Consider the following 25,749-nt stretch of genomic DNA (forward strand, 5'->3'; position numbering starts at 1 on the left):
ATATAACCATACAATATGTGGTCTTTCCATCAGGTTTCTTTCATTTACCACAAGATTACTTTGTTAGAATCTGAGATTTATTTTCAGGAAATGCTCCTATGATGTCACAAACTTGAATGGTAACTATTCTGATTACCCCAATTTACCTTGGTTAAACTTCCGGCATTCTTTTGAGTACACATTACAAAACTGTTACAACAGAACAGAATTTTGGATTGTAAAAGTTTTCCTTCAAGATAAACTGAATGCTTCCACTTTAACAAAGTATAAGATGTGACACTATAAAAGTAAAATCTTTGTCATACTGAGTGCAAAATTCCTCTTAAACATTATTTTTTCTTCCATGGCATCTACCTAAAGAATCCACATATTCCAGAGTAAAATTAACCACCAATTCTGTTATTAATTTTGATTAGTAAAAAGTCAAACTATAGGAAAACCTCTCAGAGGAAACCTAAGGCTCTAAATTCAGATGAATGTGAATCAGCTCAGAAAATGCAGAAGAGGGACAACAAACTATTAGGATTCTAAGCTGGAAGCTGGGTAACCTTAGATAAGTCATTACTCTATTTTGTACCACAATTACTTCACTATAAAACAGAATAACCTCATAGGATTGCTGGGAGGATTAAATGTTAATGTTATAAAGCTCTTAGGAGACCACATACATGTAATAAACACTCAGTAAGAATTAGGTATCTCAAAAAGCTGAAAAAGCTATAAAAGAACAGGTATCCTAGAAACCAAAGTTTTATAAAATAGTGACCAAGATATCTAGCACAGTGCTGCTCAAGATATTTTATTTTTAATCCTTCACAAACTGATGCTTTTTGTAAAATGCAAGATTACATGCTTGAATGTCACAGCACTATCAAATTGCTTTGAAAGTTTCTACATGTTTACTCTCACTTTCTACGTTTATCTCATCATAGTCTGATAACCATTTTGTCTGCAGACTGAACCTTGAGTAGCACTATTCTAGCATACAAGAAGAACTCGGAAGTCTGCTGAAAACTAGTAGGTTAAATAAAATTATGAAAATATTTAGTAAAGAAAACCACCCCCAATAGCAGGGGTGACTTGAAGGTCAATAAGCTGACAGACCAAATAATTGCTAAAGGCTAATTCTGTAAAACAAAATTGGCTGCCAGAGCAAGAACCCAATTGGTACTTTCCCCCACCAGTGCTCCATGGGGTGGCTCTTAGAAACCATGTTGGCCAGGAAGTCATCAACAGCAGAGGGAACAAGAGGCATGAACGAAACAGGCAGAGGTGACTTAGGCCTCCTGAAAAGGAAGGAAGTCATTCTCAGGAGTGAGAAGCCACCCTAAGTCATCATCAAGTTTTAGAGACATCAACTACAAGTCACAAAAGCCAGTGTTTCTTCTCTGCCAAAGAAAACATGCAAACATTTCCTCTGGTGATGTGGAACTGCACACATGCATGCAATCCACATTCACAGACACACACCTGTGGTTTTAGGAGGTTCCTGAGGTCCACCCTGCCAGCCATATTGGGGGTACCCTTGGTAGGGATACCCCTGAGGAGGTGGGTAGGGCCCCCCCATAGGTCCTGGACCCATTGGTGCTTGTGGATAAGGTGGGTATGGGGCCGTTGGACCAGGGCCAGGATACGGCGGAGGGTTTTCTTGGTTCATCATGGTCCTGCAAAGTGCACCTAAGAGACAAAAAGAATGAAAATTATTTGCATTTAACCTGTGGAAATCATTAGGAAAAAAAATTCTACCCCATAAAATCATTTACAAAATGCCTTAAAGGTGTTTTGAACCTTTCACAAATCTCTAATTCTCCCCATTTTGTTTCCTTCTCACCATTACTATTGGCAATTATCTTACGTATTTATTTGTCTTTTGTCTGTTTCCCCCACTAGACTATGGGCTGTGACAGCTGGGATCTAGCCAGTTTTGAATCACTACCATATCCCTAGAGCCTCACATACTGCCTAGCATAAGGCAGTACCCTAAATAAATGTGCTGAATGAATAACAAGATATTTTATTTTCTAAATCCTCTGAATATCCACAAATATGATTAGATAGCTTTAATAAAGAAGAAAGTCTAATAGTACTGAGTCAGATCAATAGAACCTGACCTTCTACTTGAAACCCTCCAATAAACAGGGCTGGACCACACTGGAGTCTTCTAACAAGCAGTGATCAACCAAAGGAAACCACTGCCACTGTCTTAGGCACTGGAGTGATATGGTTGCTTTCCCCAGACTCACTGGTCTGAGCAGTTGGGCAGAGCTGTCTACAGAGAATGCCAAGCATCTCCTCTGACTATCTAGGCCAGGTGTCCTCAAACTATGGCTCTCTGACCATCTGGGCCAGGCGTCCTCAAACTACAGCTCAGGGGCCACATGCATCCCACCTGCGACATTTATCTGGCCCGCCAGGTGTTTTTGCCACTGCTGCCTGTCCTGCTCAGCAGCCGACTCATCCCGGGGCCCACAGTTCAGCCCTCCAATGGTCTGAGGGACAGTGAACTGGCCCCCTGTTTAAAAAGTTTGAGGACCCCTGATAGGCTCTCAGCACTCTAGGATAGCTCTTCAGGAACCCTCACTTGTGTCAACAGGTTCCTGTCCCCAGTGGTTTGCTTCTGTGAAGGAGCCCATGCTTCCAGGCCCCTCCAGCCTACTAATCATTCTTTTTGAAGTTTTACAAGCCAGCACCTTGTTTCCATCATGTCTTTAACTTCCACAGTGCCTGGCACAGTGACATCCAGATTAAAAACAAACAATTACTGAGGAATGCAAAGTATTACTATATTCTCTATGGATGACTCAGTTAAACAACATATCTGTCATACTGCTGCCTTGTACTTTTACCTATCTTCTATAGATATTTAGCTTTTTACCTATTTGAGTATCTTCTATTCCCCCAAATAAATAATTGGGAAGAGTCTCATGCTAAAATTTAGTAGTTTCACTATTAATTCTTTTTCATAACATGCAATCAATAAATTCATAAGTGGCTTCATATAAAGTTATAAAGTAAGGTTCCCTAGAAAATTTGGATTAGTATAACAGTGGACTTTGCTGGCTGCCCACATAACATCCATATTCTTCCTAACAGTTGCCAGATTTCTAGGTAGGTATCCATTCATTCTTCCTGTACTTAATGTGATTCAGGGAAAGCTCATTCCATCCCAGTTCCAAAGTAAGCCTAGCCTGTAAAAGCCAATTCAGGTCACTCTCTCTCCTTTTTCATCATGATTGATTCAAGGGATAGAGGACCAAGACAAATGCAAAACATCCTGGCCAGTGAGACTGGTTCTGAAGTGGTTCTGTCAGTAAAAAGCTTAGACTCTCCTAACATACTCCTACCCCACCTCCTCTTCCCCTTAACACAGGCATACACAAAGTCCAAGAAAGACATGGCCTACAAAATTACTGACAGCCAATTTGAAGCCCTGATAAGAAGTCCACTTTAAGATGAAAAGGGGACTTCAGAAAGGCAGACCAGGAAAAAGGTAAGAAATAGGATTCCAGATGATTTTATAAACTCATAGATCAAAGTCTGAAGCCCAGCCTACCCTAAACTACCTCATTAGAATTTCCAATCCTGGTAACCAATAGTAAGGTAAGCTAATGAACCCTTCTGGGTGACATTCCCCCAAACATACACGTATGCAGTGATGACTAGTGCCTGACTCTGGGATAAGTGGGGTATAGAGATCAATATGGCTCAAACCCTTCCCTAAAGCAACTGGTTGAAAAGACAAGCATAAAAACAATGATTTTTAGAAAAGGTGCTAAACAGACTGCTGGGTAGGAGTACAGGCTTAAACTCAGTAGAAGGAGATAGGAGGTAAAGAAAGTCCTTTGAAAGAGGTGATTAGAAACTGAAACTTAGGGCAGCACCTGTGGCTCAGTGGGTAGGGCGCCAGCCCCATATACCGAGGGTGGCGGGTTCAAACCCAGCCCCAGCCAAACTGCAACAAAAACTGCAACAAAAAGCCAGGTGTTGTGGCGGGTACCTGTAGTCCCAGCTACTTGGGAGGCTGAAGCAAGAGAATCGCCTAAGTCCAGGAGTTGGAGGTTGCTGTGAGCTATGTGATGCCACAGTACTCTACCTAGGGCAATAGAGTGAGACTCTGTCTCTCCCCTCCTCCCCAAAAAAAGAAATTGAAACTTTATAATACAGAATCAGGATGGCTTGTGGGGGACTCTACTTTAATCACATTTGCATTCTGTCTCCCCTTTTAAAGAACTGCTTTGACTTTTTAATTTTTTTCTTTTTTCCGTTTTTGGCCAGGGCTGGGTTTGAACCCGCCACCTCTGGCATATGGGATGGGGGCCCTACCCTTTTGAGCCACAGGTGCCACCCCATTTTTTTTTTTTTAAGACAGGGGCTTGTTTGGTTGCCTAGGCTGGAATGCAGTGGGGTTCAATCATTAGTTCACTATAGCCTTGAACTCCTGAGTTTTAAGCAATCTTCCTGCCTCAGCCTCATGAGCAGCTAGGACTATAGTCATGTGACACCACTGGCTAATTTCAAAATTTTTTATAGAGATGGGATATTGCTAGTCTCGAACTCCTGGCCTCAAGTGATCCTCCCATCTTAACCTCCCAAAGTGCTGGCATTACAGGCATGATCCACTGTGATGAGATCTTATTTTTCCAGGACCTGAAAGGTACTCAGAAAAGAACTAGAGTTCTTTCCCTTCTCTGCTCTCTGCCGATTAGCAGCACACCCTGATATGGGAATGGCCTTTCCCCTTTTCCTAACACAAAGGGTCATGGTGACTAATACTATAATCATCACATAAATGCAGACATATATAAATGCATTTTGGGTTTTCTCTCCTACTAGGAAGACTATGGAAAACCTAATGATCCCTGGTTAATACCGAAATCAGTCTCATTAACTCCTTATATGGCTATTCCATTATTTATTTTTAAATCACAGAAGTAGAACACAGCCTTCATAACTACTGTCCTGAAATTCAGTGTGTGTAACCTAATTTCATTTAAATTGTAGTTTAACTTGATAAGTCCAACAAGATCATGTAGTAATGATCATTCTCACACTAGCAAAATCTGGACCTGTATTTCTCTGAAGACATTATTCTTCTAAGCACAAAGGGCAGTAGGAGAAAAAAGGAACAAAGACTTCGCTATTACAACTTCAGACCTCAGTGTTTCCTGGCTTTTGTTTGTTAATCCACCTAACTTGAATCTATTCCTCATTATCTATCCTGTGCAGTTCTCTCTCTGGAACCCTCAAAATTCTCTTCAATGTCATCCCCATTTATCTATCCCTCAATCATGTTTCCCCCTCATTTTTGGTATGTACCTTTCTCTCTCTGCCTGAAAAATCATGTAAAGTCAGGGGATGGGGGTGGGAATCCCATGTGCTGTTCACAGAGGCATTTATGAAAAACATAAACCACAAAAGTACTCCAGCCACCATGACTCCCTTCCACACATATACATATAAATCCCAGAGAGAGAACAGCAAAAGAACAAGCATCTATGCTGGATCAAAGATCCTAGAGCAGGCATTTGGAGAGCAGGACTTTACCCAGTGGGAATCAATTGTTCCTGAGCTGGTAAAGAAGCAAACTAAAGTAAAAAAGATTCTCAAAGGGTGGTGCCTGTGGCTCAAAGGAGTAGGGCACCGGTCATATATACTAGAGGTGGCGGTTTCAAACCCAGCCCTGGCCAAATACTGCAAAAAAAAAAAAAAAGATTATCTAACACTGACGTTGTCTAGTACAAACCACTTAACAAGAACACAAATGAGCTTTAAATTTAAGGTGCCATATTGAACTACATAGCTGTTTTCCTTATAAATTTGGTCATGTAAAATGTAAACCTTACAATGATAGAGCCTTACAACTAAGGATCAAATGTAAACAGTGTAAATTATAGCATTAAAGACAAATCAGACCTCCAAAAGGGACAGCTCAAATAGTGCAGCAGCTAAGATGCATTAATAGACTGTATTGATTGCTGCTATCCTATGATCCCATTCAAGACATGCTCAAAGTGATAGGATTAGAAGTCATTCAATCATACAATGAGAAGGGCAGAAAATGTTCTTTGGGAAAGGGGTCAAGGGAGATAAGACAATACAAAAGACCTCATTAAAGTAGAGATGCAGGAAAAGATAATATTTTTCAAAGTGGTTATTTCAAAGTGGTTATTTTTTAAATTATAAGATACTTGCTAGATTCTACAGGTTTTGATCTGCCAGCAGCCTTTCTACAAACAGTACAGTGAAGGATTTTCCTACAGAAAAACTGAATAGTCCCAGTTGGGGGGAGGGAGCTACTAAAACTCAGAGACACCAAAGGAATGACTCACATAATCACCCCATAGTGTTCCCATGCATACAGAACTTTTAATGGACTTTTTATTGCCTCATACATAAATGAGTGGGCAAAGATGATCAGACATTAGAGAAAAACCTCCAACATAAAAGACAGACAAAAACAAAACAGAGAAAGGAGAAAAAAAAAAAAACCTAAATGTCCAAAGAAAGAAAATAGTTAAATAAATTACGGTCCATCTACTTTTTTTGCAGTCATTTTTAATTTATGCTTTTGAAGTATAATATTGTGTAAGAAAATATAAAAGCTATATATTCAGCATGACCTCAACTTTCTTTAAAATAAATACTTGTAAATAGATCAATGCAATAGAATACACCCTATAGTACCATCACCTAATTTAACAGAAAGGTACCACTACACTATAAAACTCAGAAAGGAAAAGATAGTCTTTCCAATAAATAGTGCTGGATTAACTGGATATCCTTGTGGAGGGGGGATGAACCTTGATTCCCTACCCTTATACACAGAAAACAATTCACAATGTATCATAGACCTATATACAAAAACTAAAACAATCAAGCTTTTAGAAGAAAGCGTATCATGAATTCCTGACTTTGTCAGTATTTACATTATGATTCAGTAACTCTAGTCTTAGATATATACTAAAGTGAAATGAATGTAGAAGTCCACCAAAAGATGTATACAAGAATGTTTAAAGCAGCTTTATTTATAACAGTGACAAATTAAAAATTAACCAAATGTTCATCAACAGAACAGATAATGACGTATTTATAGAGCAGATGCTACCCAGCAACAACAACAAAAAACTAGTATTACATACAAAACATGAATTCCAGAAACAATGATGAATAAAAGCAGCCAGATTTAACAGACTTTCTATCCTTCAGTGATATTCTATGATTCCATTCATATGAGATGCAAGAATAATCAAAATTAACCTATCGATACTAAAGGGAAGGACACAAGGGAGCCTTAAGGGATGATGGAAATGTTTTATATCTTGAGCTGAATCATGTTTGTGTGAATACATATAAACATATTGAATTTTACATTAAGATTTTCACCCTTAAGTTATATAGTAAGAGCAGACAATATTTTGCTAGAAAGAAAAAATATTTACACTGTTTTTCCTTGGGTGCTGAAATTATGGGCAATTTTTATTATTTATTATACTTGCCTATGTTTCTTAAAATTTTTCAGCAAGAGAACCTATGTAATCATAAAAAATTTAAGTTTTCTTAGTGCTTTCTGTCCATGCTGCCTACCATTTTTTAATGGCTAGAACGCAGCTTTAGACCTCCTCTCCACTTCTGAAACACCAATTTTCCTTCCCCCTTCCCCCCTTTATTTTGTGAGACAAAGTCTCATTTGTCACCCTCAGTAGAGCGCTCTGACTTCACAGCTCACAGCAACCTCAGACTCTTGGGCTCAAGTGATTCTCTTGTCTCAGCTTCCCAAGTAGCTGGGACTACAGGAGTCCGCTACAACGCCCAAGCTCTTGCTCAAGCTGGTCTTGAACCTGTGAGCTCAGCAATCCATCTGCCTCAGCCTCCCAGAGTGCTAGGATTATAGGTGTGTGCCACCATGCCTGGCCTTTCCTTCCCATTATGAATCTTCCTCTTGTTAACAATCTATTCTTACACCCATTCTTCACTGCTTTTTTACAATGGTTTTTATGATTGTGAATTTATTCTTCACAAGACATTTAGGTTCTCTAAGGTCTTTAAATATTTTCTTTTTGTTCAAATTGAGAAGTCGCTTAACTGAGTATCAGACTTGGGGTAAAAAACCAATTATTTGGTTACATGCAGACTTTGCTCACCTTGAAACCCTTCTTATTATCAAAATCTGAAGTCATGCTTATCCTTCTATGCTTAAACATCTTTCCTGGTACCTTATTGTCTCTATAGTATGAAAACATGAAGCAGACTTTATCCTAAAGGCCTCTAAATCTTTTTAATTTCTTTAAGTTCTCCAAATAGCTGGCCTTTTAACAGAAACTTTATACAGATTGTTTTATATTCTAAGTCCCTCAGTGTTCCTTGAGTCTCACACACATGCATAATCTTGAGTGTGGTTTGCTGTGCTAAAAAAAATCTCTAGAATTAGCTTTTTGTGCTGCCATATCATTATGCTTTTCAATAAATTTAGCATTGCCAGGGTAGCTTATTCCATCCACACAGTCACATGTTTATTCCACAAATGCTTCCAGGAATACGGACTATAACCCAACATTAGTGGTTTCAGGCACTATTGAGATAATGTTAAGCAAGAGACAGTGCCTGTTAAGACTAGTAAGAGTGACAGACATTAACATCAGCAATTATGAAATCCCACTAAGGTAGAGGAAGCACAGAGTATTTATTGTAAGCTCAAAGTAGAGACAACTAGCCAATAAGTCTGAGAAAGATTCTAAGAAAGAGGAATTGATGACCACATTGAGAGCTAAGCATAAATAGAAATTCATATTACTCCAGTTTTCACACTCTGGTTAGAGACACAATCTGTGAGATGTTTCAGGGAAACAGTAGAGTGCATTTGAGGAACTTAACAGGTTCACTGTGGCTGAAGTATACTGTATGGGATGAGGCCAAAGGGTCAGGTCACAAACAGCCTTGCTAAGAGCAGACTTTCAGAATTGCTACATCTTCCTTTTCTACAGTTATTCTTTTTTTATTAGGCCAGGGAAGTGAAGCAGTGAGAGTGGAGAAGGAATTCAGTATTCTTTATTTCTTTTAAAAAGATTCACACAGTCTGACTTAGTGGCTCAGGCCTTTAAACCTAGCTACAGAGGAGGCTGAGGCAAGAGGATCTCTGGAGGCCAGGAGTTTGAGATGAGCTTGGGCAATACAGCAAGACCTGTCTCTAAAAAACAATGTTAATAAGAAAATAAAAATAAAAGAGTTCAGGGCGGTGCCTGGGGCTCAAAGAGTGGGGTGCTGGCCCCATATACAGGAGGTGGTGGGTTCATAACCTGGCCCTGGCCAAAAACTGCAAAAAATAAATAAATAAATAAATAAAATAATTTTTAAAAATAAAAGAATTCATGTAACTTTGTTTGTTGAATACTGCTGGCAAACTTTTTTTTTTTTTTTTTTTTTTTTGAGACAGAGCCTCAAGCTGTCCCCCTGGGCAGAGTGCCGTGGCATTACAGCTCACAGCAACCTCCAACTCCTGGGCTCAAGCAAGTCTCCTGCCTCCGCCTCCCAAGTAGCTGGGACCACAGGCGCCCGCCACAATGCCCGGCTATTTTTTGGTTGCAGCCGTCATTGTTTTGGGGGGTCCGGGCTGGGGATTCGAACCCACCACCTTAGGTGTATGTGGCTGGCGCCTTAGCCGGGTGAGCTATAGGCGCTGAGCCGGCAAACATTTTTTGAGGGGAGGGGACAGTGTCTCCCAGCAACAAACACCAGGAGACCTCTGATAGCATAACATGGACAAGATATTTTTCTTTATGACTTACTGTTTCTTTCTTTCTTTTTTTTTTGAGACAGAGCCTCAAGCTGTCCTCCTGGGTAGAGTGCTGTGGCATCACAGCTCACAGCAACCTCCAACTCCCAGGCTCAAGCGAGTCTCCTGCCTCAGCCTCCCAAGTAGCTGGGACCACAGGCGCCCGCCACAACGCCTGGCTATTTTTTGGTTGCAGCCGTCATTGTTGTTTGGCAGGCCTGGGCTGGATTCAAACCCGCCACCGTAGGTGTACGTGGCTGGCGCCTTAGCTACTTGAGCCACAGGCACCGAGCCGTGACTTACTGTTTCTAAACACATTTTGCTATGTATTACCATTTCCTAAGTTGCTTTTCTTTTGAGGTAGACTGGAAGAAGATAACCTATAGTGTTACTCCATTGTCCAAGTACTGATCCTAATATCAATCTCCCAAATATTATTAACTGTCCTCTACCTTGTGCACAATCTTGCCAGAGTCTTTTACCAGGCTCTGAGCTATCCTCATATAGTTAATGAATGAATGAATATTACAGCATGTCTTTTGTATCAGTATTTTGGCATGTAGCTTTAGAACAGCCTCTCTATGGATGTACACAACAACACACAGCTCAACTATCGGACCTTTCACTGCATAAGGGCATCAAAGTGCATGTGCAAGCAAAAATTTAACAGCATGGTCTAGAGTGATGAAGAGATTCAGAGACTGTCTTACTTTATTTTCCTTTCTCACAAAGAATATTTGATATAAAAACTATACATTGCTGGCTCAGCACCTGTAGCTCAGCGGCTAGAGCACCAGCCACATACACTGGAGATAGTAGGTTCGAACCTAGCCCAGGCCTGCCAAACAACAATGACAACTACAACCAAAAAATAGCCGAGCATTGTGGAATATTAAACTATTCCAGACTTAGAGACTTTCTGAGGGAACTCAGAGAAGGTCTCTTCAATAGGGAATAACATATCATCTGCTAAAATCATTTAAGCTTTCTAAAAAGAACCTCTGACTGGATCTAGGACCTGTTCCTTTATAAAATATAACATTTATTAAATAGCCCTTGGAAAAAAATCATTAATACCTGAAAATAACAGCTACAATGGCCTACCCTCAGCCATTCCTCCCTAAAGTTTGGAGAAAACAAATTATCTTTTCACAGAGGGTCCATCCTTTTTTCCTATAAACTCTTCCAAAAAGACACATTTTTAAGTAGAACCCCAAATAAATAAAAACATCCTATCCCTTGAACCAGCAATTCCACCTTTAGTAATTTATCCTATAGATACTATACTATACTATACTTATACTATGCCCCCAAAATTCAACTTTATACATGGCACATGATACATAATATAACATCCCAAATGTCTAATATGGGAATGGTTAAATAAACTACGGTATTTCCAAACCACAGAACTGCAGCTACATGACCCTTAAGAAGACTTAAGCACAGCTACATGGGCTCATATGGAAAAGTGCCAACATGGGAGGAAAAATAGCAAATTGCAACATAGTACATTCTATTGCACCATTTGGATTTAAAAATAAAGTTCTATTTCTAGACCTGAATAGATCACACAGATATACTAATGAATACAAGTGATTAAAGTGAACACTTATGTTATACTTTTTTATGCATGTCACATACACCCATGAAAGTTAAAACTCCTGCTGATCATTGTTGGATAAAGTAGACCACATGGCTTTTAGGAGATATAATACATTTCTTAACTCACCAAGCAGGAAAGCCATACTTCTAGATGCTTCCAACAACCATCTTGTTCTACACTGAGAATAGAGTTTATTCTAGTTGATAACCTGGAAAAACCTGGCTCCAAGGCAGGATCCATAACTGCAAATAGTCTTGTGGGTTCCAACCCAACTTCACCCAGAGCCCCTCCTCTAGCCTTCATTCATTGTGTATGGTCTTTTCCTCAAACCTGAAGACTATCTAGCACAGTAGTTCTCAATCTTCCTAATGCCACGGCCCTTTAATACAGTTCTTGTGGGTCGCGACCCATAGGTTGAGAACCACTGGTCAGGAGGCAGGATTTCCCTATTCCCTTCAGCTAGTGGAAGGAGTCCCTAAAGGTAGACTCAGCCCCTTGTCAGACAGCTCCTAGCACTGCCAGCAAATTCTTACTACGACCCTCTCCCAACATCTCTGGGTCCTCAGGGAGAAGGGCTACATCCAACCTCACCCAACCACTCAGCTCAGGGACTCTTGTCAGTATCCCACCAACATGGCTACCTAAAAGGCAGTGGAAAAGCGAAGGTGGGCTCCTCCTCAGAAAAAAAAGACCAGGGGAACCACACCTTCGGTGCATCTTACAAGGGTACTTGTGGAATTTACTAGGTGTAGAATATAAATGTCTTAACACAATAACTAAGAAAATGCCGTGAACACTATGTTAACCAGTTTGATGAAAACATTTCAGATTGTATATAAAACCAGCACATTGTACCACATGATTGCATTAATGTACACAGCTATGATTTAATAATAATAAAAAAAGACCAGGAACCTCTGAATTACATCTAGTTACAGGGATGTACAAGACAGCATTCTAACTCTGGAACTTCAAATAGTCAGCCCTCAAAGTGAGAACAGAGAGAAAATGAGGCCTAGCAAGAGGAAGGATCAAAAGAGAGGGCAGCAGTGAACAGAAGGGAAAGGAAAAAGGAAAAAAGCTATTAACACAGAAAGTGAGTTGGGAAAATGAAAGGAGAGGTTAGGGCATGGAGAGAGAGAGAAGGAAAGAACTCTGCCCCCTGCCAAGTTGAGAGGACATAGTAGAAAGGGACAGGTCCATCTCTCCCAACAAGTCTGACAAGGCCACTTCCCAGGCCAGGTCCCCCACCAGTACAGCCCCTGAAAGACGGGCTCTGCTCTGCCTCCTCCCAGAGCATTAGATTAGGCTTTGTGGGAAAGTTGAAATCTTGATGGTTTAGAAAGAGGCCCCTACAGCTTAATGCGCTGGCAATTTAACTAAGCACTCCTGGTTCCTGATGAATATCAAGCCAGGCACAGCTTTGCTCCACTATGAAAGAGCACTCTCCTGACCCTCACAGGGAGCAGCAGCTCAGTCAGCACTGCAGGGTGGTTCTTAATGGGTAACAGTGAATTTCACTTCACACAAGCAAATATCACTTATGACTACCATGTGCAGCACCCTAAAAGACAGTACAACCCCAGGGCAGCACACCCTCCTGCTTTCTTTTGTTTTCATAGGATTCTTAGAGGCAAAGTCTTCATGGACAACAAAGGCTGGAAAAAAACAAAACAAATGCTGGATGATAACTTCAGATTTCTGTCATTAGCAACATCCACAGAAAGTTCTCTATATGTAAAAGATAACATGCTCAAAGTAGTTTGGGTTATTGATGGGTTAAAAAAATAACATACCCCCTGAAGAAAAATCTGAGTTTTCTAGGACCACACTTACACTGAAAGAATATAACACAGCATCAATGAAACCACATCTCTGGCAAAAGGCCTAGAATTTTATATAGTATACAGCCTCACTACCACTCAGGCCAGGCCTCCTCCTAACAAGCTTCGGATAAAGCAATCATGTGGTACAATGTACCAGTGGAGTTTTTCATTGCACATCTTTTTAGCTCCTAGATTCTTTATTCTGTGTGGCCTTCCTAGTACCATAGAGCTATAAGAGGAGGATAATATTTAAAGGGCCTCATCTAGAGGTCTGTCTACCCTAAACTACTCTACCATTCATCTACAGTCTCCTGAAAAACTCACTATTAGTGAGTTATATCTTTGGGTGAAGGCAGTAATTCCTTCACCCAAAGATATGGGGGATATGTGGCATGACTGGGGGAACACGGAAAAACAACTTTATTTTAGTAGTTATTTAATAGTGTAATAGTATTTATTTTCTATTTGTGGCAGGTGATATAGTCATTTTTAATCTAAGGCAATGATACAATTTCCCTTTTAAATAAATTTTAGGGTTTTTAAAAAATGGACTGATTTAAAGAAAAATGTTAAATAACAGTACAGACGGCATAAAGATAAGACAAAAATCATATGGGGAAAAAAAAGAAATAGGAAAAACACTGGAGTTTCCACATCCAAGACCCTCACTTTAAATACAACTACTTCTGGCCCATGCAGTGGCTCATGCTTGTAATCCTAGCACTCTGGAAAACTGAGGCAGTCACACTGCTTGAGCTCAAGAGTTCACGACCACCCTGAGCAAGAGTGAGGTCCTGCCTTTACTAAAAATAGAAAAACTCGGCTCAGTGCCAGTGGCTCAAGCAGCTAAGGAGCCAGCCACATACACCTGAGCTGGCGGGTTCGAATCCAGCCGGGGCCTGCCAAACAACAATGATGGCTGCAACCAAAAAATAGCCAGCCATTGTGGCGGGTGCCTGTAGTCCCAGCTATTTGGGAGGTGAAGGCAGGAGAATCATTCGAACCCAGGAGTTGGAGGTTGCTGTGAGCTGTGATGCCACAGCACTCTACCCAAGGTGATAGATTGAGGCTCTCACTCAAAAATAAATAAATAAAAATAAATAAAATAAAAATAGAAAAACTAGCCGGATGCTGTGGTGGGCACTTGTAGTCCTACCTACCTACTCAAGAGGGTGAGGCAAGAGGACTGCTTGGGCCCAAGAGTTTGAGGTTGCTATGAACTGTGACACCATAGCACTCTACCTAGGGGGACAAAATGAGACTCCTTGTCTCAAAAATAAATAAATAAATAAAAAAAAATACAACTACCTCTTACTGGAGTTTCTAACATAGCCACCACCAAACATGAAAGATAACCAAGAATCAGTTTACAAAGTTAGCAGAGATAGAAGGATGCAGAAACTGGGATCAGAGATTAGATTGGCTTTAGAGAAGGTGCTGTGGGGGGAAAAAGTCTAGGGATAGGAAAGGAATCAGAGTCTGGAGCATCCAGGAAGCTAGTGTAGCAGGAAAACACTTAGTATTAGCTTAATGATAAAGCACATTCCTACAAATGTCCCACTCTTCACACATATCCTCTCCAACTGATCTTGCTCAAGGTCTTGATACTGAAAGCTGACTGGTAAAATACTTCATGTAGCATTAGAAATTTAATGTGGCAAGAATCTAACACTGTTTCCAAGGTCTTCCTCTCTCCAAATACCTTTGCAGTTCAACTGTTCCCCATGAACATAACAATGACCACATCTAAATAGTTTTCAGTTATGATGTATGTTCCGAGCCAATGATCTTGAGATTGACTAATGATTCTTTACTGCGTATCATCAGGAAACTATAGACAGGCACCTCCAAATAAGGCATTACTCCCAAGGTGTAAATTCAGCTAGATTAAACCCTCCTCCTCCCACCATGATTACCAAAACTCCCTAAAACCATTTAACAGAAAGTGTTCAGAAGAATATAAATTTTCTCTTGTTTTTGGCAAAGTTATACCACAGGCGTACTCCCACAGACGCTGGATTCAAACCATTTACCTCCTTGCTTTAGATGTGAGAACCCATCTTGCTTCCCAGAACTGGCCTTGAGGCCTAAATCAGGGCTAATGCATACTCCAAATATGTCTCCTGAAAACTACAAAGATATCATCCCAAGCTTACTTCCTTTTAAAGAGTCCTTTGTATAGTGCCCAAAGTGATGTGAACCTTTTTGGTTGTGAGTCTGGAGGGTCAACTCATGTTCAGTTCCCTTGCTTTTATATTGCTGCTGCTTTTAAATTGCTGACTCTCATTTTATAGCTAAGCCAATTAGTAGCCTTGACCAAGTGTGAGGAGCTTAAAGGTCTGGAACACAGTACTCTGCTTAGCTTAAGGAAAACAGGAAGCGTTTTCTATCATAACTTCCCTTGTAGGAGAGAGCTATATGTGGCCAACAAATGCCAGAAGTCTGAAAGATGGATGTTGTAGTTCAGTAGTATCTCTGGGCATATCAGCAAGCACTTGAATCCCTACTAGACTGAGTGATAGGACTGGTGGCATGATATAGGATAGGGAAATTCCAAAAGAGAACTATTTCACTCCTCATCCAATTTAGTAAGCAATATTTTCTACTTATGTGTCTAATAACTAACTCTGTTTAGGAGTGTGATGCTTTCTGATAATACTCTTGCTGTTAAAAGAATGTTGGATCAAAAGGTGCCAGCCCCTTGGCTCAGTGCCCATAGCTTAGTGGTTGGGGCGCTGGCCACATACACTGAGGCTGGCAGGTTCGAACCCAGCCCAGACCTGCCAAACAATGACAACTACAACAAAAAAATAGCTGGGTGTTGTGGTGGGCACCTATATTCCCAGCTACTTGGGAGGCTGAGGCAAGAGAATCGCTTAAGTCCAAGAGTCTGAGGTTGCTGTGAGCTGTGATGCCATAGCACTCTACTGAGGGCGACATAGTAAGACTCTGTCTCAAAAAAAAAAGTGCCCCACAATCTAATGTGTTACTGGTTTATTGCAGGCATTCTAAAAGAGCTAGGACTTGGTTAATATAATTAAAAAAAAAGTGGAGGGGGTAGTGAACAATTTGAGCTTATTTACATAAGAAATACAAATATAGATTTATAGACTTAGGCCTATGCCTCCAGATCTTGATTATATGCTGATTGATAAACCAAGCCCATATACTGTAGAAGAAGAAGAAAAAAAAGAAAACGAAAAAACACAGCAAAAAAGGCCTTAGAGTTTGAATCAGGCTTTTACAAAAATTTAGAACTCCCACCTTTTTATTTCATGCCATCTCAAAATAAACCATTCATCCAAAAATTAAAATATTCTATTTTAGAGGAGCTCAAATTTCAAGTAAGCCTTTCATTAACTCTCCTTGGTATCTCTGTGAAAGAGTTATTGACTATTATTTGGTTTGAGGTAGAAAAATGTTTCTGTGCCAAGAAAAGAGTGTCCTGCCCAAAGCATTGGGTGACAAAGGTGAGAAGCTCAGAATGCTCCAGCCCATACCCCTCTGCCCAGTTCCCCTTAAGGAGGAGCATTTCTGTTGAAGGCCAGACTTGGTGTTTATCATAGCTTGTATTTAAGTAAACAGACTAACATTTTTTTCCTGACAATAAAGTCTTAAGTTCTCTACCAATGGGAAAACTTGTGGGGGAGGCAGGGTGAATGGAAGCGGAAAATTTCCAAAAACTCTTGGCCTATTTAGCTGCCCTGACAGCACATAGTTATTTTGCTTGGGGGAGGAGGAGGTGGACTGTTTCTTTCCAAAGGAAGTATAATTAGTTGGCCAGTTCAAAGAGAATTAGAAAATAGTTAACAAATTTTTAATGTGGCCAAGACTTCTAATTTCCAGCGTTTTTTTCTTTTTCTTTTTTTCTTCTTGAGATGGGTCTCACTTAGTCCCCTGGGCTAGAGTACAGTGGTGTCATCATACCTCACTGCAGCCTCAAACTCTTGCCTTACCCTCTGGTGCCTGCCACCACACCTGGCTAATTTGTCTAGTTTTGGTAGAGACAGGGGTTCTTACTCTTGCTCAAGCTACTTTAATTTTTCTATTTTATGTAGAAATGGGGGTCTTGCTCTTGCTCAGACTGTTCTCAAATTCCTGGCTTCAAGCAATCCTCCCCCCTCAGCCTTCCCAAATGCTAGGATTACTGGCATGAGCCACCTTGCCCGTCCTCTAATTTTCAGTAGTTCTTAATAGTAAGAGGAACCTACAAGCCTTTTAAAAATCTCTGTCATAATCTCTACTGGTGATCAAGAACACAGAGGGTAAAAACTACTCTGACCTCTTACATACTTTGGGGCTTTTTTTACAGAGAATTATTTTACTGATCTGACTGGAAAGTCTCTTCCCCAGGTCCCACCACTCTGGACTTGTCCTCTATTGAGTGCTACTCCGGTTTCTACATTTATGCACAAACCAGCTGTGGCCACCTTCCTTAGCAATTCCCTAAACTGCCTTTTGCTATACAAGATCCCTAAAGGTCCAATTTTGTTTTCTGGAGTCAAACAAACTACAAAACAAACTGGCGGAAAGGGTTTAGCCATTTTGTTTCCTCCCAGAAAATAGAAGTTGATAAGTTTCAACATAAAATGAACAAGTGTACTTTTTTTGGTCACAGCATCAATAAATTTCAGGGCTGGGAAAAATTATAAATCACCAAATCATTTTGCTTCATATAATCAAAATATATTTTTCCTGTTTCTCAGGAAATTAGGACAAAATGGCCAATTAATACTTAAGCAGCCTTAAACTGAGAAGCCCACAAGCTCAGAGAAGCTGGTAGAAAGGATTTGGGGCTTTAGATCTTTGTTCTACAATTAACAGAGTATGAGAATCCTTTTAGCTTACCCAGTGCCCTGTGTTCGTGTTTTGGGTATGATTCTCCTTTAATAACTTCCCTTTATTAAATCTCCTACCAGGCATTTGGGGTTTGGATTTCACCCTAGAGATAACTGGTCTTTGTAAGACACTCTGAAACATCTGAAGGGCAAAGTGCTATGGACTTTATAACCTCCATGTAAACTGAGGGGAGCACAGCTTTCAGCTAGTCATTACCTCCCGTTTGTTCCTGCAATCCCAGTACTAGGCATCTAGCCAAAAGAAAAAAAATCTTTTTATCGTAAAGACATTTGGACTACATTGTTTATTGCAGCTCAATTTACAATCACCAAAATGTGGAAACAACCTAAATGCCCACCAACCCAGGAATGGATTAACAAGCTCTAGTATATGCATATATGTGGAATACTATTCAGCCATTAAAAAAGATGAAGACTTTACAACTTTTGTTATTAAACTGGATGGAGGTGGAACACATTCTTCCTAGTAAAGCATCACAAGAATGGGGAAACAAGAATCTAGTATACTCAATTCTAATGTGAAGGAGTAGATGAGCTAATACAAGGGATGGGTAGGGGAATAAGGGAGCGAGGAGGAGAGAAGGAAATGGGGGAGGCACGGTGTATGGCACACCTCTTGGGGCGGGACACAATTATGAGAGGGACTTTAAAAAAAAAAGCTGGTCAAATGTGATGCAAGAAAATGAGCTGCTGTTGGGTGTGTCCTCTCATAAGAAAGAATTTTTAAAAATATGCTAATATGATTATTCCACAAAGTTCACATGTACTGAAACATCTCAGTGTACCCTACAAATACATATATACAATTATTATCTGTTAAAAATATAAAAATCTGTTAACAATGCCTGGGGTGTTAAGGCACCTGCCTACCAGTGCCCCCAACCCTATTTCATAAGTAGAGTTCCAGGATTCCCATCAGATCACGGTATTTTCACCTTTTTCTGGAGTGCCACAACAACGTCCTCAGTGTCTCCGTCATAGTGTTCCCCTTTTACCCTAATCTATCCGACATTTCAATGGCTTCCCACAGCACACAAACCCTTATCTCGCACTCAAAAGAGTTTTCTCCTAAACAGCCCTAAGTCTCCAAACTTTTATTCCTCTAAAACAGCCCCAGCACGCAGCCCAGATAATCACCTAATCATTTTTTCCTCCACCTCCAGCGCAAGGCCCTTTCCCAGAGGTCCCTTTATTTCCTTCCCCCTACTCTTTCAGCCCCCGCCTCTGCAACCAGATTAGTCCCCACCCCTCAAGACCTGGCTAAGATTTCACCTTCCCCAAAAGATCTACTCCGATTCCAAACCGCCACTATCAAAATCAGCGAGGAATAGCTTTTCCTAACGCACCACTTTCTCTGATTACCCCTGCCCCACAAGCGCCGGTTTTACGACCCAATCTACTTCCATTCTGCCCCCGGTCCCCGTTCCCACCGCGGGACTCCGACTGGCCTCCGGCCCTCAGCTGGCCCAGCTCGGAACGATTATAGCAGCGCCTCAGAAATAGCCCAAAGCGAAGAAATCCAGAAGCCTTCCGCAGACGTCCCGCGAGACGGGGTGTGGCGAGCCCCGCTGAGAGCCCGCCGACTCCTGAGGCGAGAGCTACGGAAACGTGGAGCGCCTTAGTCCATTCGGAGAGGCCGGGCGGCCGGCGCCGGGCCGGAGAGCCAGAGAGCAGTCCCGGGGCGCCTGGAGGGCATCTGGCGGGCTGCAGCTGTTCCCTGGCTCCCCGCCCTACCCGGGGGCTGCCCGCGCCCTCGATGGCTCCCGCGGCTCTCTTTGGGGAGCTCGGGGACCTGGGACGCACCCTGTCCCCGCTTCACCCCTCCCTGGTCCCAGCTTGGCCCGGCCTGGGGCTGCCGCGCCTCACCTCTCTTCTACACGTACTGGCTGTATCGCGGTGAGGTCCAGAACTGAGGAAACCCGACAACACCGCACTAGACTCGCCGCACCTGCCTGGGAGCAAGTAAGGAGCTGCCGCGCGCCTGACGTCACCGCCGCCCGGAGAGCTGCGAGCCAGGAGTCACCTGATCACCCTGGCAACGCGCGCGGGGCGGAGCGAGGCGAGAGGCGGTGTCACAGCACGAGCCCCGCCTCCAGCGGCCAGGCCTCCAGGCGCCTCCGGGAGCGCTGAGGGGCTGTAGGCGCCGCCGGGACGCGACGTTGGCCTCTATCTTCCCTGCGCCGGCCTCTGAGGGCGACGGATACCTGAAACTCCCACGGGGGCACCTTCCTCAGGTTGGATTGGTTTTCAGAGACTGCGACAGATACTCTCTCGCTGCTAGTGCAAGCGCCTGGGAGACAACGCCAGGGTCCCTACGTGATCTTGCAGAGGGTGTGGCACGCGGGATTTTCTATGGGCTGCTGCCTCTACGTGACTGTAGAGCCAGCTAAGTTTGGGGGCTTACCCCGGCAGCTGTACCTGAGAGGACGGGGGCTGGGGCTGATAACTGGATTGCTCTCTCTGGCACCTTTCCTCTATAAATCTTGCAGCAAATAGTACAGCCAATACTTAAGAGTGTGACAAGACTTCATTCTTGTCCGGAGGGGGAATGGGAGAGGTTGGAGCCCAGGCTGGGACCTTCTGTCCAGAAGGTCTCCGTCTCCTATTCCAACAGAGAAATTACTGAAAAGCTCCTAGAGCAAGGCCTAGAACAAGCTTGCAAGCCCTACTTACAAAAAATTTTATTTTTCATTTTAGAAATTAACTTTCTATATTACTCTCCTTGTTTGCTATAAATGGGATGCCTACCAACACTTTCAAAATAAAACTTTAACACCCAATGGAGGTCTCAGTTTGAAAGCCACTGCTTATTTCATCCCTTCTATTCTTGCTGACTGATTTTCATTTAAGTTTTACTCTTCTAATCTCTGCACTGCCATGAAGGTTTCATCTATGTTGTCCCTCCCTCTTAAGAGTATGGGATCTGGGCAGCGCCTGTGGCTCAAAGGAGTAGGGCGCCCATATGCCCGAGGTGGTGGGTTCAAACCCAGCCCCGGCCAAAAACTGCAAAAAAAAAAAAAAATATGAGTATGGGATTTTACACCCAGAAGTTAGATTACAATCAATTTCTAGTGAGCACCTTTTGGTATCAGGCAATGCCAGGTTGATTGGGACATGGTCCTTGAAGATCAAGAGTGCCTGGACAGTATATCTGATATCCAAGTACCATTTGCACTGTTTATTATTTACTTGTACTATTTATTATTTACTTAAAGTGGCATTTTTTGCCTTTAAATATTTACTTTTAAAAGAAATCAACATATAAATAGAAAAGAAGACAGTGTGAAAGATAAAGAACCATGGCTCTAGACAGAAAGACCTGCACTAATAGGAGAAGAGATTGCTTAGGCACCAAGGAGCAGAAAAGAGTGGGTAGGAAGATGGTGGGAACCGGACAGAGGCAGCCAGACCTGGGGTGTTTGGCTGATCTAGGGAGGGGTTTTAAGGGTAGGGGGAGTTGGGCCAAAATAAGATTTGAGGGATCCAGTGGAGGAAGAAAGTGGTGGGAAGAGAAAGAATGGAGGAGGGACTGGAAAGAAAGGAGAAATAGGCAATGGTTTGAGAAATGGTTGCAGAAATGGAGGGCAAGGTAAAGACAGACCTAGGAAGGTGTGCTAAGAACATCAAGGGAAGGGAGGCTAAAAGACTATAAAAGAAAAGACTGAAGGGAAGGAAGAAGCAGGTGGGGTGAATCTGGTGCACTTGACATCTCAGGAGCAGGCAGTGGGTGATGTCCTTCAGAGGCTGGCAGAGAAGAGCAGCATTATCTGTTAGCTCTGGTGTGAAGGTCATCCATGCATATCCCAAAACTATCTTTGGATGATTAGGGGCATGAGCCACCCTCTGCAGAACACTGATGCAGAGGGAAGAGCAGAAAAGGGCACATCCATAACTATACTCTTGACAGTACTCATCAAGACCGTAAGGCTTTTTGGCTAGAAGGTTTTCCAGACCCTTGGTATATGCCTCCATGCTTCTAATCTGGGCAGGGCAAGGTAACAATAGGGTGGAAGGGAGAAGTAATTGCCTTGAAGAAAGGGAAGCTAGTCACAACAGCTAGATACGGCAGCTGGGACATTTGGGGGCTATATTTGGGAGAAAAAGGGTTAGGATGTATTTTCAATAAGGTCCCTGGACATTTCCCTTTTTCTGAGTTGGTTAGGTGAGGGCATAACTATCAAAGGAAAAACAGAACATAGCTCACCTTGCTGAGGAAGGAGTGTCATCATGTGGGTAAAAACTTGAACAGTATTGTTGCTGGCAGCATCCAAAAACAGAGAGGCCAGGGAGCACATCCCACATGGCCCTTCTCTAGGATTTTGACCTCAAGTCTCAGGACTAAACAGTGGACAAGATGTAGAAGTTGCCAGACTTTCATCATTTCTTCACAATAGCAGTGAGTTTCCATTCCTGGAAATAGAGAATAATGTTTATCCTCGAAAAGCATATTGTTTGTGAAAGTCCTTTAGCCACAGAAGTAGCAATGGGTTTTCAACATTTGTTCATTCAGGAGAATCACCAAGAATTGTGAAGGCAGCATGGTGCAGTGGTTGGGAGCCTGTACTCTGAGATTTGTCTATTTCGTGAATAAACTTGGGCAAGTTACTAATCTTCTTTAAGCCTTACCATTTTTGTTGTTTTTTTAGGGTTAGAGTCCAGTGGTGTCATCATAGCTCACTGCAACCTCCAACTCCTGGGCTCAGATGATCCTTCTGCTCTGCCTCCTGAGTAGCTGGGACTACAGGTGTGGATCACCACACCTGGCTAATTTTTTTTTAATTTTTTGTAGAGAGAGGATCTCATTCTTGCTCAAGCTGATCTCAAACTCCTGGCCTCATGCAGTCCTCCTGACTTTGCCTCCCAGAGTACTAGAGTTATAAGTGTGTGCCACTGCACCTGGTCCTGCCTTTATCTGTAAAGTGGGGATAATAATACCTACCTTACAAGACTATCATAAACTTTAGGTAAATTCTAGGGCAAAGAAAGAGAATGCAGATTCATAATATTTTTTTAAAGATGCATTTAAAAACCATTATGTTTTCATTGGACCCCATTTGTTTAGTAGTTGGATGAAAGAATGTTTCTTGGATGCCCAATGTGGACTCAACATTGATGGATATGAAAGAAGCATGTACCCTAGCTTGATCCTCCAGGCATCTGAATCCTGATAGGAAGATGAGATAGCATGAGACCTTGCTGAGCTGCTGTGAAATTGAATGCTAAGCTATGTTATGTCCTTCTGTGCCCTTGGTGTTCATGGAAAGGGGGGCCATGCCAGCTGCACTGGCTAAGGAGGAATGCATGAAAAAGTCTAGGGCAAAGCCATGAAGGATAGGTAGGATCTGGAGAAGTGGTAGGTGAAGAGAGCATTCTGAACACCTGGAGCAGGGGTTTAGTAAATATTTGTTGGACAAATGAAGGAATGAATAAACAAATAAACAATGAAATTATTGGGCATAGAGTATGATCAGCCTGTTGGGTGCTTTATTGAATGAATGAATAAATGACTAAACATAAGCAAAGACAATGAAATTAGAGAATGGTGGGTGTAGCAATAAGATCAGCCTAACTAGACAATTGAAATTAGAGAGTTGTAAGATATAAGGTAGAGACAGAACAGACTGGAAGAGCTTTTGAGATGGCAGAATCCTCTGGTAGGAGCATGGGGTCTGGATCCAGAGTAACAAGATTGTATTTGAACTCCATCACTTATTGTGAGACCTTGTGACTTTGAATGAGTTACTTAACCTCTTTGTGTATTAGTTTCCTCATCTACAAAAACATAGGAATAAGATTGATATCCATTTATATATAGTGTCATTTTGAAGATTAACTGAGAAACCTATGAAACCTGTGTATATGACACATAAGTGCTTCAGTTAGCTTTATAATTAGTTTTATTAAGGGCTGAACAGAAGAGGATAGGTTCAGTATGAACTATAGGGAATTATGAAGTTCCTTGAAGTGAGAAATGGGAATGGAATACATCGTTTTGTGAAGAATCATCTGGCAGCAGTATTTAGGTTGGGTTGGAAGGGAAAATTGGGCCATGGCAAATGTGCCACCCCAAAGGGTGAAGAAGGGCTGACCAAGGACTAGAAGCAAGTCTTCCTGAAAATGAGAAAGCCTGTCCACTTGCTGCTCTATGTGTGGAAGCTGGAGCCTGGCATGCACAGGCCCTCAGTAACTATTAAATGAGTGTCTTCAAATGCTGCACAAATTGAACATCTTTTTGGAGGTTTAATGGCAAATGCTAACAGAATTCTCTTTAGTCAAGTAAAGAGAGTTTTAAAGCACTAGAGAAGCCCACCAAGACCTGGCCTCTGGCTTATTTCAATGTCTTTTCCCCTACCCCTCATGGAAGCAGACAAAGGGACCAATGTGAAAAGGAAGCCAGTGAATGTGGCTAGCACATGCATAAAACCCAGGAAAGAATGATCAGAGTCTTCCTTCATGTATAAAAGAAATGAGAAAAAACTATACTTCTACTGCGTCCTAGCCCACTGCTCTAATGAAATTTGAGGTACATGTGAAGGACAAAGAGGCAAAGTCATCGTTTACTTCTGGACATGGTTCAAGGCTTCTATTTTCACCTGAGTAGTGGGTCTCACAGATTTGTGCCTATTTTTCTCATCTACACTTTCTTTTTCTTTTCTTTCTTCTTCTTTTTTTTTTTTTTTAAGAACAATAAATGCCTTTATTACATGAGCTAAGAAAGGAGAGAGAAGGAATTATTTGCCTTTTGGGGCCTTGATTTTCCTCAGATAGAACTCCAGCTCCTTGCCCTCTAACATACAGCCATTTGCTCAGCCTTACTGGCCTGGTCTTGATGGGATGCATGCAACAAGCTTGCCCTGCTAAAACTGCTCCTCCAGAAGATTGCTGATTTTGGCATTATTTTTTCTTTCATCATATTTCTTCTGAAATTCTTTTGGTCATTTTTTCTTTAAAAATCTCTTCTTCCTCAGGAGTCATCTGGGCCTCCTTCTTATGGCCCAGGGCAGGGCATAGTGGGACTCATACCACTGTAGTATGGTGTGCTGTGATGCACTTCTTCACTAAGGTTTAGCTCCTTATGGGATGCACTGTAGATAACATTGGTGATCCTTGTTTTGCAAGTATAACACTCTGAGTCCCCAGAGAAGTTTCCTACCCCCAGCCTCAGGGCACTGGTATTTCTTGTTACCTCCCCCAAATACAGACTTTGTATATGAGGGGGCCAATCCTAGTGTTGGCAGTGGGGCACATCCCAGCTCATACTTCTGCTCCTTGTGGTAGGGCTTTCTCTTGTCCCTAGTCTTGTGGTACTTGTGACCATTGTCCCCAGAGATGCCCACCACTCAGTGCTGGCTGAAAAGAGCTGATCTATGTTTTCAAATTCTAATTTGCTAGTCAGGAATGTCTCCATTTAAAGTGCTGAAGCACAATCACAAATTAGTTTAAGAAAGAGGGAGAGATGATGTATTGTTCATGAAACTAAAAATCCAGGGGTAAATGAGGTATAGCTGGCTCCAGGGCCCTTTATTAAAAGGATTTGTTCTGTAAAATCTGGATTCAGTCAAAAGGCTGCATTCAAGGATCCGGAAAGCCAAAAACTTGCTTTTTGTGTGGCTTTGGCCAGGGGATGTGACACATTGGCTAATTCCGTGTTCTTCTCTGGCGCCGGTAGTGAACTCAGCCTCCTCTAAA

General features: G+C 41.9%; 1 protein-coding gene across 2 annotated transcripts in view; it reads right to left on the reverse strand.

Moving 5' to 3' along the window:
• The window catches only part of CYSTM1 (cysteine rich transmembrane module containing 1), a 78,695-nt gene that overhangs the window by 40,397 nt on the left and 12,549 nt on the right, over window positions 1-25,749 (reverse strand). Inside the window, exons 1-2 of one of the 2 annotated variants that reach the window (XR_002774515.1) lie at window positions 19,927-20,124; window positions 1,471-1,677 (exon numbers count right to left, since the gene is read on the reverse strand). Coding sequence is in view for 1 of the 2 variants with exons in the window: in XM_012808834.2 (XP_012664288.1) it covers window positions 1,471-1,677; window positions 22,265-22,355 (298 nt within the window). In the remaining variant the exon portion in view is untranslated. Of the gene's footprint in view, window positions 1-1,470; window positions 1,678-19,926; window positions 20,125-22,264; window positions 22,471-25,749 lie in introns of those variants that run through there. The other variant, XM_012808834.2, reaches the window with a different exon arrangement.

This window comes from Otolemur garnettii, unplaced genomic scaffold, assembly GCF_000181295.1.
Source record: "Otolemur garnettii isolate 467f Iridium unplaced genomic scaffold, OtoGar3 scaffold00003, whole genome shotgun sequence".
NCBI classification, from domain to species: Eukaryota; Metazoa; Chordata; class Mammalia; order Primates; family Galagidae; genus Otolemur; species Otolemur garnettii.